A 14,981-nucleotide genomic window follows, 5' to 3' on the forward strand; every position below is an offset into this window, starting at 1 on the left:
AACTGAGCTGGGATGGGCTTCTGTATGACTTGTGTATCTGTATCTGTATAGCCAGTATAACCGCCTTTCGGCATAACAACACACAGGCTTCGCTGCATTGAGCTGCCCACTGTCCTTGTATATATGTAAATACTAACAGTACTAATGCACTGATTCTCACCTGCTGGACCAGTCCTGCCATGATGTGTCTGATTTCCATCAAACCTTCCTTCCACTTGGGCTGCTGCCGTAGGAGGTCTGTGTTCATCAACTCTACAACCTAAACAGGAAAATACACACAAAAATTCATCACACAAATCAGAAAATGTAAGCATAGCACTTACAAAATTCATTTAGAAGATTTTTTTACGGCTCTCGGTGGCAAATGTGCAGATGTTGTTGGTACATTGGCACACCAAATCCATAGTGTGTTTTTGGCACACAATTTGACAGATTACCCAAAGAGGCTCGATGGGCATCACTCCACCGTACAGGGAGGGAAGTCGTGTTAAGTGCCTTTCCCAAGGGCATAAGGCCATGGTGAGTATCGATCCTGGGACCTATTGGTTCCAAATCCTACGCTCTAACTGCTGCACCACCGATGCTACAAAATTCATCACTGCTGTAAATGTTTAGCTGATGCTTTTACCTTTCATAATTATTTTGACCACTGTTATGATTGACTTGCCATAGATAATGCGAGAAAGAAAGGTAAAGCTAAGTAAGTGGTTGAACATTGTATTCCCACCTTATCAGTGATGTTGGTGTGGTGTTTCCTCAGCTGGCGGTTCAGAGTCATGATTCTCTCTGCTGCTGCCTGTAGCTTCTGGACGTAGGCTTCCAGTTCCTCAGGGTTATCCCAGGTCACCTGCACCTGTAATCATAAATATTATAAAAATAAGAAGAAATGATACAGAAGTCCAGTGGTGTACTTAATTTATTGTCTTTTAAGAATTGATGATTTAGAAACATTCCTTTCACTAGGAAAATTGTAGATAAAGGGGCTTTAGCAATTTATGTTTATTTGTTGGACATATGTGCCATGAAAAAGCAGCAGATACTTTATGACTGGGTGCTATTGGGCAATCCTATTGTATTAAGAGGTCACTTAGACACAAAAACTTTATGACCATCCATGCCAATATATACTCACTCACTCACTCACTCATTAACTCACTCACTATCTGGTTTAGTGTCTGTTGTTCCCCGACTTCTGAGAGTTAGACATGCTTGCACAGCAATACAGCTGATTGAATACACAGCATATACCACAAAATATATGACTGGTATAACCATTCTTTTGCTGCCTACTTTTCCATTGCCCCCATCCCGGGCTCCACTCTTTGGGTTCTTGATGATTCGCTCGAAGTTGAGGGCAGCGTCCAGCAGCATGGCCTGCTGGCTGGGGATCATCTGCTGGTCAATGGTGTTGTAGAAGTGCGCCACCTAGTGGAGAAGGGGAGAAATGCACTGTGAGTACTGTGTACCTGACATCACTGATTTTAAGACTCTTCAAATGGTACTACAAAGTTTCTTCATGTCTCCTCTGATAAGAATATACATGTACAGTATACAGGCATTCTCATTCCCAGGCTCCAGCAAATACAAGGCTCGCAAAGGGAGACACTGCATCAATCTGCTCAGCATGCTGAAGGGAGACATGAAGAACAGAGGACTATGCTCACAACAGAGAAGAAACTCAAAGAGCTAAGAGAGCTCACAAGAGAGAAGACACAGTGGAAGGAAATGAAGAAAGACTGAACACAACTGAAGAATGTTTAAAATTTCTTACGACTACAGATGCAGAATACAGTGGATGATAATGATGTCCCAGGAAAAAAGAAATTCAACTTGAAGGCATGCCTTAAAGTAGAACTGATACCACAGAGCACAGTCACTTGGTTTAAACAATAGTACTTCCAAACCCATTTTTTTAACCAAGTTAACTGACCTGTTTAAGTATGACCCCATACTTGTAGAACTTCTGTGCGGTGGCGGCGGCGTGTTGGATCTTTGCGGGGACAGCAAACCCAAGCACGGACAGCTGGCGTACCTCGCGCAGCAGCGTGACCAGCTTCTCGCTGTACATCACGTGAAGTTTCCCGTCCTGGTGGTCCAGCTCCATCAGACGGCCACTGATCTGTAGGCTGTACAAAACAGTAAGGTGGAAATATAGAATACAACACAGGGTATTCCGTATCATCCGAGGTACCAGCCTGCCCATATGGCTGAAGGCCAGAGGGAGATCCCACCGATGTTGTATTTTATTCGTGTCATACCCACCCAAGATAACACATGAAAAATGCAAAATGAGGCAAAATTTGGTGTCCCTAAACCAAAAAATGCAACACCAATTCCACATCCGAATCCTGTATGTTGGGGCCAAGATATGAGCATTTTGGAGTTGATTAAAAGCCTGAAAATTTTGCTAAACAGAAAACAAAGCAGGCGAATCCATGAACCAACAAATTAAATTGGTGTGGCCTAAACCAAAAAAGAGAAAATATGTAAACTCTGTATCTTCAGAAAGCCAAGATACTGAGTCATACCTGAGAGGTTGGTGAGGGTCCTCCAGTGCACTCTGTGTGTCCTGCGCCCAGCCGTCAAACTGTTCCCTACAGTACGTCTGCATCTCCTCCTGAACCTCCGCAGCCTGTCGCTGGTACGGGCGGAAACCAGACAGGTCTCCTAGCAACGCCTCCGCTACACTCAACGTTTCAGCAACCTATGTGTATACATGTAGGATTCATCAGTGAAGGTTAGACATGCCTCTGTTACGCTCAACGTTTCAGCAACCTGGGATTGTCATTAAAAAAATTGTGAGTCATGGTTTTGCAACATTCAAACGCTTTCAAAATTTCATAGTTACAGGTCTTCTAGCAATGCCTCCACTATGCTCAATGTTTCAGCAACCTACATGTAGGAGTTGCTGGTGAAGGTTAGACGTCCGGGTAATAAGGTGCACTAAAAAACAGTTAATCAAGCAACTGGATATGATTTTGGATACAGTCAGACGTTTCAGGTAGCATCCATCTGTGCTGTGGCAGCAGTGTGTTGGGTTAGGGTTAAGGCATTCGGCTCGGAACCAAGAGGACCTGAGTTCAAATCCTGCCGTGCTACTGATCTTGTGCCCTTGGAAAAGGCACTTTATACCTATTTCCTAACTTTAATCAGGTGAAAATGTCTGTTGTCCACTCATGCATTTATCTGCGTTGGCGTTGAAAAAAATTGAGTGTGCCATCCTCATGTCCTGTAATAAATGTTCAAATAGAAAAAAAAAGACAACTGCTGACCTTGGCCTCTAACTGCCTGACCCACACGATGTTGTTGACCAGTTCGGGGTGGTTCTTGCCCTTAAGCGGTGCCCGTTTGCCGCCGCCTGATGACCGGTCCCTGAAGTCATCCCGCAGGCCCTTCACATACACCTGCAGCTGGCTCAACAGCATCTCTCTGCAAGTAACAAAGAACGTTGAAACATTCAACCAGTCATGGACTGATACCTAAATAGCCTCACAATTCAGCCCTCCAAGGCTGCCAGGAGGCATGTATATCTTTTTGCTGATAAGAACTATTAAACCAGTCTATTACTACTAACTATTTCTATCAATGGATCATCCCCCAGTCTTTTCCATGTACAGTACAGTTCCATATCATATCATACAAACAAAAGTTACATGTCAAACATCATACAGTGCTCACAACCAATAACATTTTTATTATCAAATAATTGGAATATGAATAATTGAAAATGACTTCTATCATACTGATTCTTTCATACATTTTATTATCAGCAATACCTTCTTATCCTTTTCCTTGTGAAGTGCTAAGACTGACTTGAATATGATTTTTATACCTTTCAGCGACTAACTCCTGGCTGATGCTTGGTCTCTTCACCAGCTCACGATAGCGCTGGAACTCTCGTAACAGCTAAAACAGACAGCATGGCAAAATAAGAAATCATGAAGTTGAACACAAAACCTAACAGTATCACATGTTTACAGTATCTGAATTACTTTGTACAAAATGCACTGCAGGAATACACTGAATTATAGATTCCTCTGACTATGCAATTTCATCAGTGAAGGTTAGATATCCAGGTAATAAGCCAAAAAAAACAGTTACTCAGGCAACTGGATATGATTTTGGAAATGGTCAGACGTTTCAGATAGCATCCATAAACCTGCTTTTCTGACAACTCTCCAATGACACTGACGAAAGGTAGTGGATTATACTAGTACCTGAAATGTCTGACTGTTTCCAAAATCATATCCAGTTGCTTGAGTAACTGTTTTTTGGTGTATTCAATTTAACCTTTTAACCAAGTATGAGAAGTACACCCCTAGCCCCTCACCTGATGAGGTTTAGCCTGTAGTTCCAGTAGCCTTGACCTGAGCTTGGAGGCGACCCTCTGTTCCACAGGTAAGATGGCATGCTCGTACTGTCCCACCGCGGCCTTCCACTGAGGCTGTGTGTAGGGGTTGTACTGCAGCGGGTTGAGGCTACTGAAGGGGCTGAAGGCGTCCTGAGCCTTCAGCTGCTGCTGTTCGTCAGTCGTCAGCAGCTGTAGTAGCTGTGCATTCACTGTCCGTAGGGTCTGGATCTGTCAATGAAACATGCAAGACCAGGTTCTTAGGTGATGCATAAGCTTAAAAACAAAGCTGAGGATCTCAGATGATTTGTTACAATACATACAATTATATACACTCATTTGTCAATTCATTCTTCTATCTATTCCTCCATCCATTCCTTCATAAACCTCAAGCCTACTTTGGAGAGAACAACTCATAGTCATAAGTTAAAGCTGCAGCTGAATGGTTAGATGATAATTGCACTTCAAAGAACCCACTGCACTTATCAAAAAGAGAAGGGGACCTTCCCGGTGTGAATGGTTCCAACCATACAGTCCAGTCTTACACAGCTTGTACTTGTACAAAACTGGTATGTTATGCCTAAATTTTAGTAAAAGGCGGTTTACTGCTTATACAAAACAAACAAACAAGACAGCTAAATCTCATTACCTCCTCCAGTCTAGCTTTGAACTGTTCCAGTGCTTCAGGAACACACTTGTCACCCTGCCATGGATGGAGCGGGGAGTGTTGTTTCCACGTGCTGGTCAGCGAATCACAGGCTGATATCCAGCGCTCGCAGATGGACAGGGACAAGCGTAAGGACTCTCTCACGCTGGCGTACGGGCCGTGCCAGAGGTCCACACCGGACAACTTCAGCTGGATGTGCCGCGCAAGAGCGCCACCTGGTAAAGAGGAATGGAATGTAAGTTATCATACCGGTAATAGTAATGAACATAGACATAGCAGAGTGAAAGATACACTACATTATAAATTATGATTAAGATAAAAACTGTTGTAGCAAGTTAGAGCATTACCCAGTACAGGTATGATGTTACATAAACATGCACATTGATCACACATTTAGAAAGAAACCGAATATATGTATTGTACAGTACATTTTATCATGTATTGTCTACATATAGCATTACCTAGTACAGGTACGATGTTACATATATATGCACATTGATCACACATTTAGAAATAGCATATTGTATTATGTACTGCATACATGGACATTGAACTTTGGTCACACATTTAGAAACAGGATATAGTACAGTATATTGTACAATATAAAACATTTAAAGAGAATATAATAGAGTATATTGTATTATGTACTGCCTGCGTACTTACCAATGATGCCCATGAGGTGAGCCATGCGAGGTTCTGGGTATGGTGGGAATTCTGTCTGTCCCCATACATCATCAAGGACTTCCTAAACAACAAACAAACAATAAACATGTTATCAGTATCACATCACTCCCTTTGAGGTAGAATGCTGCAGATGTTTTTGTCCAGAAATTGATTTACTATGAATTCATTTATATTTCCGGGTGGAATTTTGCATAAGTGGAAAGAAGGTCTTTGCAATATTTCAATTTCTCGGTCAAAACAAGCCTGTAGCACAAAAACACATTCAATCGTGTCATAATTTCAAGGTGGAAAACTGCAAAAATGAAACTGTTGGGCATAGGAAAAAAAAAGTTGTTTCCTGTTTCGGTCCCGAAAAAAATTAGGGTCGGTAGGTTGATCAGCTTGAAAAATGAATGTTCCTTGTGGGATCAACAAAAAAAAGGCTAGGGTAGGCAGAGTTAGTCGGGAAAAAGAGGAAACACAACATTTTTTTCCTAGGCCTAGTGAATATTCGAAGATTAACAATACCTCAGTTTGCTCCACGAGTTCAGCAGCCTCCAGCAGTGAGAGGGACTCCAGGTTGCCGTAGTTTGCGCTGACGGGTTGGAACAGCGACTGGAAGTGCTCCGCCCGCTCCTTTACCTCCAGCTTACGGCCCGTCACGGCGGCGTCTGCCCAGTAACGGAACTCGTCTGATGGAGTCAGGATTCCTATGGGAAACATGATAGTTAGTTAAAGTCCTCCCCACAACCATTGGCATGGTCAGTTATGGCACAGCACCCATCTCCATTCCTGTAGCCCTAGAGCCACACAGTTATGCAATCACTACAGCAGGGAGCTAGTCCACTGGTAGTGGTGTGTGTTTAACTCCCACATTCTTCTCAAATGCTGAGTGCTGAGCAGAGAAAGCAGTATGTAAGTCTTTTGGTATGACTTGGACGGGATTGAACTCATGAACTACAGAATACAAGGCGAAAACTCTAGGAAACGTGATAAATACTGTACATTGAACATATATTTTCACTGGTACTTCTTTTTGTAATTATGCTACAAATTTGCAGTTGCAAACAATTCTGCAATACAGTTATTGCGGGATCTGTATGGATCCCTCCAGACCAGACTTGCCAGGCGTACTCTAAAAGCCTATGTGTGCGGAGGAGACAACCTGCCTGATGGATCCCTGCTGATGGACTGTGAACACTTACTAGTACTTTTGAACAGTTAGCCAGACTAGCTAGAAATAGGAGACTGTGGAATGCAAGACTGAATAGGATCTGAATAGGATAAAGTTATTACATATTTCAAGGCATGTAGCATAAGACTTTGTAGGTCTGCTGATGTAAAACATACATACATAGTAATACATGGGAAACTCCCACAGTGCTGTTCCTACCTGTCATGTTGCTGTCGTCCCCCTTGCTGCCCCCTGAGCTGTCCTGTGCCCGTACAACGCTCCCCAGGCTGCTGTCCAGCTCGCTCAGCAGCTTCTGCAGCTTCGGGTCAAACATCCGGCTCCACTTCTCATCCTTCAGCAGCATCGGTGCATAAACCTGGCAAAAAAGCAGAGGTCTCATCATAAACTACAGTTATTAGGATACTTACTCTTTTTAAACTTTGTTTTCTGTTCAGTCAGTAGGCAGAGGTACTCCACATTGAGATCTACAAAATCTTGTATCTTTAACCTGGAGTGATTGAGGAGTGAAATACAAGGTGTAATAAACTGTTTACTTCCATAGCTATGGTATCATAGAAGTCGACTATAAGATTACAGGAAAAAAAATATAGAAAAGTTTATTACAAATTCATGCCCAAGGGCTAATTGCATGAACATGATAACAAAATAAACAGTAAAAATGATAATACCGGTACGTAATGCTAATGCTACTTTAGATATACACTGTAGTTATTGTAAGATTACATGTACTAGAATAGTGGTCTACTACTTAAACCTTCCACAATAAGAATCATTATGACAGTAAATGACATCTAGTGCTTACCTTGTGTAGTGAGTGGTACAGGGCCATGACGGGTGAGTCCAACATGGAGGACACAAACACGTTGGAGTGCAGGTTGTCAGGTGTGATGGGGTCAGGCTTCAGTTTCACAAACACCAGGGTCTTCTGACTCTTCTCTCCTGACTGTTCCACCTGCACAGCCAAGTAATATCAGCATGAAAGTTCATCTGAGTTGGTAAATTACATTATGAAAAACTTAAACTTTTCTCCAACTCAAAATTTGGGTCAGATAGATTTCTCCAACTCAAAATTTGGGTCAGATAGCTGAGGAAGACTGAGTGATTCAGTCGAAAATTTCTGGTGAGTCAAATTTTGAGTTGGAGAAAAGTTTAAGTTTTTCATGATAGCCAAGTAATATGTTAGTCTTTTTTTTCTAATGATCCCACTCACTTCTCAATCCTCATAATAATAATTAATATCATCATCATCATCAATATAATAATAAATAGAATTGAAAGCAGACACCAGTTACTGTAGTGCAATTCCCAACTTCTTTCTTTTAACCTGTTTGTGTCTGTTACATTTTCTTTATTTTGGGGCTAGGGAAGTTGAAATACAAGTGTAGTTTGCCCATCTCTGACAGAAAAGGGTATGCAGATCTGCAGACCTTGGTTTGGCAGTCTAGCATATTAACATTATACTAGTATTATCATGTAATAGAAGAATGGTTGACTCAAGTCCTTGGTTGACTCTACATGTAGCCTGACTAAATTGTGCTCCTGTGGGCCGCCCACCTCAAAGGTTGCCACCCACCTTGGGGTCATTAAAACTCCCGGCTGAGAGCTTGTGTAAGCACAGACTAACTGTAACGTTACATGTATCCAGGTAATAACATGGTGAATGTGAACGGTAACTGACCTTATTGTTGAAGTGAACTTGAGTGGACCCCTTGGCTCCGTCGCACCAGGCCACGAGAAGAGGACATCCTCCATCGTCCAGGAAGTTGTTGATCTCCGGAGAGCTGTGCAGTTTGGCCAGGCTGGCATCACCGGAGTCCAGACCAAAGTAGTTGGCCGTGGAGGCCAGCACAAAGTCCTTCCGCGGGTCCTTAGACATGATGGCACTTCTTCACTCCATGTAGGATGAGATTCTCAGTAGCTTCTACAGTTATCAAAATCATTATGATTAATTACTGTTTTTAATTAGAGTCACGCTCACTAATACCCTACTGGAGTTGTTAGAAGGGCACGCAGATAGAAGAAAAATAAGAAATATTTACAGTACAATATTTAGCAATAACCTCATAATTTAACAATTAAGCATAACATAGCAATCAATAATTTATGTGTCTATCTTGTCTCTAAATATGTCTTGACTAAGCAACAGATATTTCAACACTGTGTTGGAAGCTCCTTTTAGTCGAAACCAACTTTATTCCGAGACAGTACAAACAACAAAATATATGACTCTCAAAATCACAAACAAATTATGCGAAACTGAAATGTTGTTATTTCATGGCGACAGCTCTGCCAACACGTGAACGACGATTTAGATTTCAATTGCTGTCAGGCAAAAGTAATCCCAAGCACAACATCCGCAATGGAAAGGATACAAAAAGATATTTCGGACTTGTTGTCAGCTTTTCAGCTCAGCTTTAGATCGACTTCGGTGGGTGGGGAGGGGGGCGTTCTGCGTCATACTACCGGCGACGAGCGACATCCGTAAATTGCATGATTCGGAGACAGTCAATTCTAGAAAGCCTGCATAAAAACACAAAGTGATCTTACCTACGTGTACCTACGTTAGGCTGGCTACAGTGTATTCCTGTTATGTTTTATGGCGATCTAAAACTTTGCCTGAAGTCTTCTGCTGCATTCGTTTCCAGCGCCAATACATCCGAAGGTATGCCGACTTGGTAGATGTCTCAAGCACGTTTATATATGTGCCTAAACAAAAGTCTGCAAAATTCTGCATCATTTGCAAAAAAATCAAATATTTTATAAATAACGCAACACATTACTTAACATGTGAGAGAAATATTATTTAGCATTAGATATTAGTTGGACTTTTTAAGTTTTTTTCTAGAGGTATTGTGCAAATAATGCAGGCACTAATTTGAAATACTTTGAACAGCCTTTTGTTTCGTAGGCACTAGGCAACGGAACGCTTGACAGGTGATGGTTTTGGCAACGACCTAGGGGCGGAGCCAATATCAAATCCGTGGCGATTACAAGTGTGGGGCTATAGTTGCATTTAGGGCGCGATACATTTATTCAGCATATATATATGATGGTAACTATTTGCGGAGAGGATGTAGGACTTGAGAGCTATAATAGGTTTGATAACCAGGCTAGGGGGGAGAGGGCCTCGAAAAAAATTGAGTAGGGTGGGGTTGGGGCTAGGAAAATAAATTTACCTGGGAGAGGGCCTTGAAAAATTTTTTTTTCTGACTTTTTTATACACGTAATTTGAAAACATGATTTAACATTAATTATTTATTGCAATATTGCTTACAAAATAATGACCAAGGTTACAAAATTTCCTTGAAATTCAAGTTTAATTGCTTTGATATAGGGCTCTACTAACAGTGCCCTGTTTTAACCCGGCCCATTCCTTCCACTTTGATATCTTATTCTTAATCCATCATCACAACTGGGCCACCTCTTACGGTACAAAAGCGCTACCTTGTGATGAGTAGTGGTACTTCAGCCAAAGATCTTGGACCAGAATTAGACTGTGCTGGAAGAAGAAACTTCATGTATTTTCTTTTATCTGCGGCTATATATACATGCACAGACAACAAATGATGAATCCAGCTTTCTAAGAAAAAGGTCAACTTTATTGGTGATATGGGAAACATCGCAACAACAACAATGAACATATCTGCAAGGATTTTTCCTACTCCACAGTAAAGTCCACTAGAGCTGAGGTATATAACAATCAGGAACAAACAATGTTCCTCCAAACACACTAAATCTTCCTCAACACTACTTCAACCCACAAACTGGCCGGAAATGTACACCTTTAAGTAGTGGTCAGAAGGACATAATTTACAGTTTTTTTTTTATAAATAGAATATATCATTGATTGACTGAACTGCACACATTTATGGAAAAATAGCTCATTTGGGATATTTACATGTTTATGTGTGGTAAACACTGAAGAAAAAAATTCAACATGGCCTAGACTAGCTGCTCAAGGGTACCTATCACATACATGTCATTAAATTCTAGTGATAAAGAAAATAAATTGCATAGCTGTGCTGGGGGAAACGTAAGTACAGGGAGTTAAGGTTTGCTGTGATCCCAAACTACCATGACTACTAAGGTTTGCATGTCATGTACATGTACTCTCTAGGTACATTGTAAGTCCATAGAGACGGCTTTTACAAAATGCCAATTTTTCACAAGTTACAAGGCAGCGATATCGTACAGCTCTAGGCATATTCCATTCCCTTGAGTTCAAGCTATATGAATTGTTCATAAACAGTTTATCACTGCAACTGTTTAAAAATTACAACTTAAGAATTAACGTTTCCAAGTACGAGACTTAGGTACAAGCCAGTTGGAACAAGACATCTTTGAAATCTAACAATTCACAAAGCCTGCTATGTACATAAGCTCAAAACGCAATACATACCTGAATGAAAAACTGTCTATTGCTTTTTGGTTCTTTCGTACATATACATGATTGATAGCAAATGAAGAATTTCACATGAAATAAGCAATATACAATGCCAAGCCTCATTTAGTCTATACTGTGTACTCAGTCTGGTAAATCGAACACAGAAACACTTCTAACTAAAAATCTAACATTACAGCTCTTCAAGACATTGTCAATATGTAATGTATGTGTTGACATTATGTTTGATCAAGTAACAGTCCATTAGAAAAGACAACATTACTCTATAAAAAGAATTAATATACTTGGAATGGTTATGACAGTTTTTTTGTTTCTTAGACTTAGTTACAAGTGAAATGTTATAACTAAGTACCTAACCCAAATATTTATACTCCTAGAGAAAGCACCATTGCAAATTGTTACAACTGCACTAGCTTTTGTTGTCAATTATCTATGTATGCTTGTCAGAACTTCAATATATGTGACAGCAACAGAAATTTATTTTTTGTTCATTCACTGTTGTAACGTTATAAATACTGCAGTTTTGTCATGGTTGTAGAAAATATGCTACAAATTTAACAAAACCATGCTCCATATACACATTACCTACTAATACTGTGTGTCAATCACACTTTGTTCAATGCATGCTGAGAACACAAGGGACACTTGGAGCTAGCCAAAGCCAGTGCTTCATCATACAAGCACCACTTCTTCATCTACAAATACAGCTGCAGTCTTCAATATGAAGCACAAGGTCTCTAACTTTACAGTGAGGAGACACGTTGGGTGTTTTTTTTTTTTCTGCATATTGCTTCAGTGATGACAGTAGGTTGCTGACAAATCATCAAGTATCTTATGAATCCTGCCTGGGCCTCCATTCAAATTCTGAAATACTGATGCATGACGATTGTATTTCAAATATGTGTGTTAATCGAATGGACGAGTCTGCAACAAACTGTTACATACACATATTTACACAGAAATGTACCAATTCCCCTCCTAAGCATGATGGTATTGTGCATAACATGAGTATCGCTGCTTCACATTATTTTTAGCATCTTCAACCCAAACCTTCAACATGGAATTTCTCACGAGAATACTGGTAATGACAAATTCATAACTGGTATGCTGGAGGTTAACGTTGCAACGTCTTTCATATCAGCATAGAGTTTCACAGACGCAACTGATGCCGACTCTACCATACATATTACCTACATTACATAACAGTAGGATTTTCAGTAATACATACAATGTACTTAGCTGTTTGTGACATAAGTCTTCAAAACTGGCCAAATAAGGATGTGCGTTCCCCCATACCTAAACTACAAGTGTTTGAGATGTAAGGAGTATGCTGCTAGGATGAAGATTTCTACTTGTCCACACAGCATACTGACTGTTTCCAATGTTGGTAATACTATACATGTATCAAAGGGTTCAAACTGCAGGTGTGAGAAAACCAGATCAAGATAAAGTTTTCTCGTCGGAGATGGTGTTGATGACGCAAGTGTTTCGGGACCTGGCGTTAGCATGAAGATTTCCCCATATCCACACGGCATACTGACTGTTTGAGAATGTTGATAATACCGGTACTAATAATACATGTATCAAAGGGTTCAGACTGCAGGTGTGAGAAAACTGGATTATTAAGATGAGGGTTTCTCGTCGGAGATGGTGTAGAAAATCCCGGTGTCCGATGACGTAGACTGCGACCTGGAGAGCGACTTGCGTTTCTCCGTTGGGGATCGCCTCCTCTCGAGGGTGGGCGTGATGGAGGTACGTGGGACGCGAGCAGGAGAGCCCATGATGATGGGGGAGGCTGCGTCGATGGGGGAGCTGCTGCCGCTGTTGCGCAGCTTCCACTGCAGCTCCTCGTTCTCCATGGACAGCCGCTTGCTGGCGTACTCCTGCTGCTCGTACTGCTGCCTCAGCTGGGCGTGCTCGGTAGACATTTGCCTGGAGTTGGAAGTGGAAAAGCAAGATTGCTTCAGGTTTTCTTTTCGCATGAACAATACGTGGGTAGAATGAACTGCCGGGCCGGGTTGTGCAGGCTACGACAGTTAAGGCTTTTAAGGCCGGGCTGGCAGCCACCCTGCCATATCTACGTACCACTCCCCCCCCCCTCAATTATGCCCCATTTAGGGATGGTCAGAGGGTATTCAAGAAGAAGAAGAAACAAGAAATGCATAGCGTCAGCTTAGGTTAATCCTAAACGACATTTTACAAACCCCAGGCCTAGAAACTGGGCCATTTAATACTAGTATATAAGCTTGAATGATACAAGTAACATTAACATACATGTTATTATGGAATGTCTTTTGATTTGATCAATTTCACACAGTCATGTTTATTTGTGCTATATTCTGATTGTTGTCTGATAGTCTCCTAAGCCTTACCTCTGAAACTCAGATTTGATGGATAACATTGCCTCCATGTCTTCTGTCTTCCTCTCCAACATCTTAATCTTGTCCTTCAAGTCTGGGATTTCAGATACCTGTGACATATAACAGCAAGTATTGTTCCTGACACTTTGTTTCTTACAATATCTTTGATGGTAGTCTTTCAAAATAACAGATAGTACAAGCCTCACACACACAGGTGGTAACAGGCAAGAATGTCTGTTGCTTATTAACACTTTCCTTTTTTCATACTTTTGAGCACATTTATAGGCAATGCGGTACATACAAATCACACATGATTTCTAACCAACATCCTGTCTACCACATACTCAGATCTACCCAGTCTCCAATGGTAGTCTGTACATTACAGCCAGTTTACACACATCTGTCCTGGTTCACTTTCTGATCTAACCCATCTTGGTTGGTTGCCTGACTGCACTCAACCCATAAAACTCATGACATCCATGCTGGTACACTCTCATATCTACCCACCTGTTTCGCCAAAACTCAAGCAACTGGATATGATTTTGGACCATTTCCAAAATCTTCTCCAGTTGCTTTAGTAACTTTTTTTGGTATACACAATGTATCTTATTACCTGTCTAACCTTCACCGACGTACCCACCTGTTTATCCAGCTCCATGTTGCGTTTCCTCAGGTCGTGAACCTCCTGACTCTTGATGTCCAGCACGGCCTTCAGACTGTCCACTTCAGCAGGCAGATGTTTGTATGGGGTGATGGCAGCCTGGACACGCATGTCCGTGTCCTTGTTCAGCGCCTCCTCAAACATCTGAGCCTTGTCCTTCTGCCGCTGGTACTGGAAGTTCAGCGTTTCTATTTGGTCCTACAGGAAGAGGAACATTATTACATGGTGTAAGACTACAACTATGGATTTTGAATGTTTTCAGTGGTTTTATTTTAAATTCACAGTTTTCTCTGTGACCATTCAACTGCAAAATTATGACACATTAAATATGCATTTCCATTGCATTAGTACTCTACTACAGAATTGTTTTCACTGCAAACTTTAAAACACTGCAAAAACTACCTTTTTCCTTCTACTGTGAAACTAAGACCCCGCAAAAAGGTTTACTAAACTTTAAGTGCATTGGACACTAGAGGCAGCTACAAATGTAGAACATCTACAATAGCAGTACTGTTGTTCTTCTGATCCTTACCTCAAGAGAAAGTCTTGTCTTCTCAAAGTTTGTTGTCAGGCTATCTATTTGTTCCTGATGCTGCTGTTTTAATTCTGAAGACAACAAACAGAAAAACCTTGTTAGTTTTGATTATATGCATTACTTTTACTGCTATTACCCTTACAATAATGT

The 14,981-nt window shown here is 41.1% G+C and overlaps 2 protein-coding genes across 3 annotated transcripts in view; both read right to left on the reverse strand.

Moving 5' to 3' along the window:
• LOC109470648 (cytoplasmic dynein 2 heavy chain 1-like) overlaps positions 1 to 8,788 on the reverse strand; it is a 71,165-nt gene extending 62,377 nt beyond the window's left edge. Inside the window, exons 1-14 of the mRNA XM_019769676.1 lie at positions 8,542 to 8,788; positions 7,676 to 7,812; positions 7,072 to 7,228; positions 6,207 to 6,388; positions 5,679 to 5,760; positions 4,998 to 5,230; positions 4,331 to 4,579; positions 3,833 to 3,906; positions 3,273 to 3,429; positions 2,529 to 2,704; positions 1,931 to 2,126; positions 1,291 to 1,425; positions 728 to 853; positions 161 to 259 (exon numbers count right to left, since the gene is read on the reverse strand). Of these exons, the coding sequence (XP_019625235.1) occupies positions 161 to 259; positions 728 to 853; positions 1,291 to 1,425; positions 1,931 to 2,126; positions 2,529 to 2,704; positions 3,273 to 3,429; positions 3,833 to 3,906; positions 4,331 to 4,579; positions 4,998 to 5,230; positions 5,679 to 5,760; positions 6,207 to 6,388; positions 7,072 to 7,228; positions 7,676 to 7,812; positions 8,542 to 8,749 (2,211 nt within the window). The 5' untranslated portion in view covers positions 8,750 to 8,788. The remainder of the gene's footprint in view (positions 1 to 160; positions 260 to 727; positions 854 to 1,290; positions 1,426 to 1,930; positions 2,127 to 2,528; positions 2,705 to 3,272; positions 3,430 to 3,832; positions 3,907 to 4,330; positions 4,580 to 4,997; positions 5,231 to 5,678; positions 5,761 to 6,206; positions 6,389 to 7,071; positions 7,229 to 7,675; positions 7,813 to 8,541) is intronic.
• A 3,437-nt stretch (positions 8,789 to 12,225) lies between these two features.
• The window catches only part of LOC109470592 (mucin-5AC-like), a 68,832-nt gene continuing 66,076 nt past the window's right edge, over positions 12,226 to 14,981 (reverse strand). For both annotated transcript variants that reach the window (XM_019769556.1, XM_019769555.1), the window contains 4 exons: positions 14,829 to 14,902; positions 14,276 to 14,494; positions 13,648 to 13,745; positions 12,226 to 13,207 (listed from right to left, as the gene is read on the reverse strand). In XM_019769556.1, the coding sequence (XP_019625115.1) occupies positions 12,898 to 13,207; positions 13,648 to 13,745; positions 14,276 to 14,494; positions 14,829 to 14,902 (701 nt within the window). In that variant the 3' untranslated portion in view covers positions 12,226 to 12,897. The remainder of the gene's footprint in view (positions 13,208 to 13,647; positions 13,746 to 14,275; positions 14,495 to 14,828; positions 14,903 to 14,981) is intronic.

Source organism: Branchiostoma belcheri, unplaced genomic scaffold (assembly GCF_001625305.1).
Source record: "Branchiostoma belcheri isolate BF01 breed outbred unplaced genomic scaffold, Haploidv18h27 scaffold23, whole genome shotgun sequence".
NCBI classification, from domain to species: domain Eukaryota; kingdom Metazoa; phylum Chordata; class Leptocardii; order Amphioxiformes; family Branchiostomatidae; genus Branchiostoma; species Branchiostoma belcheri.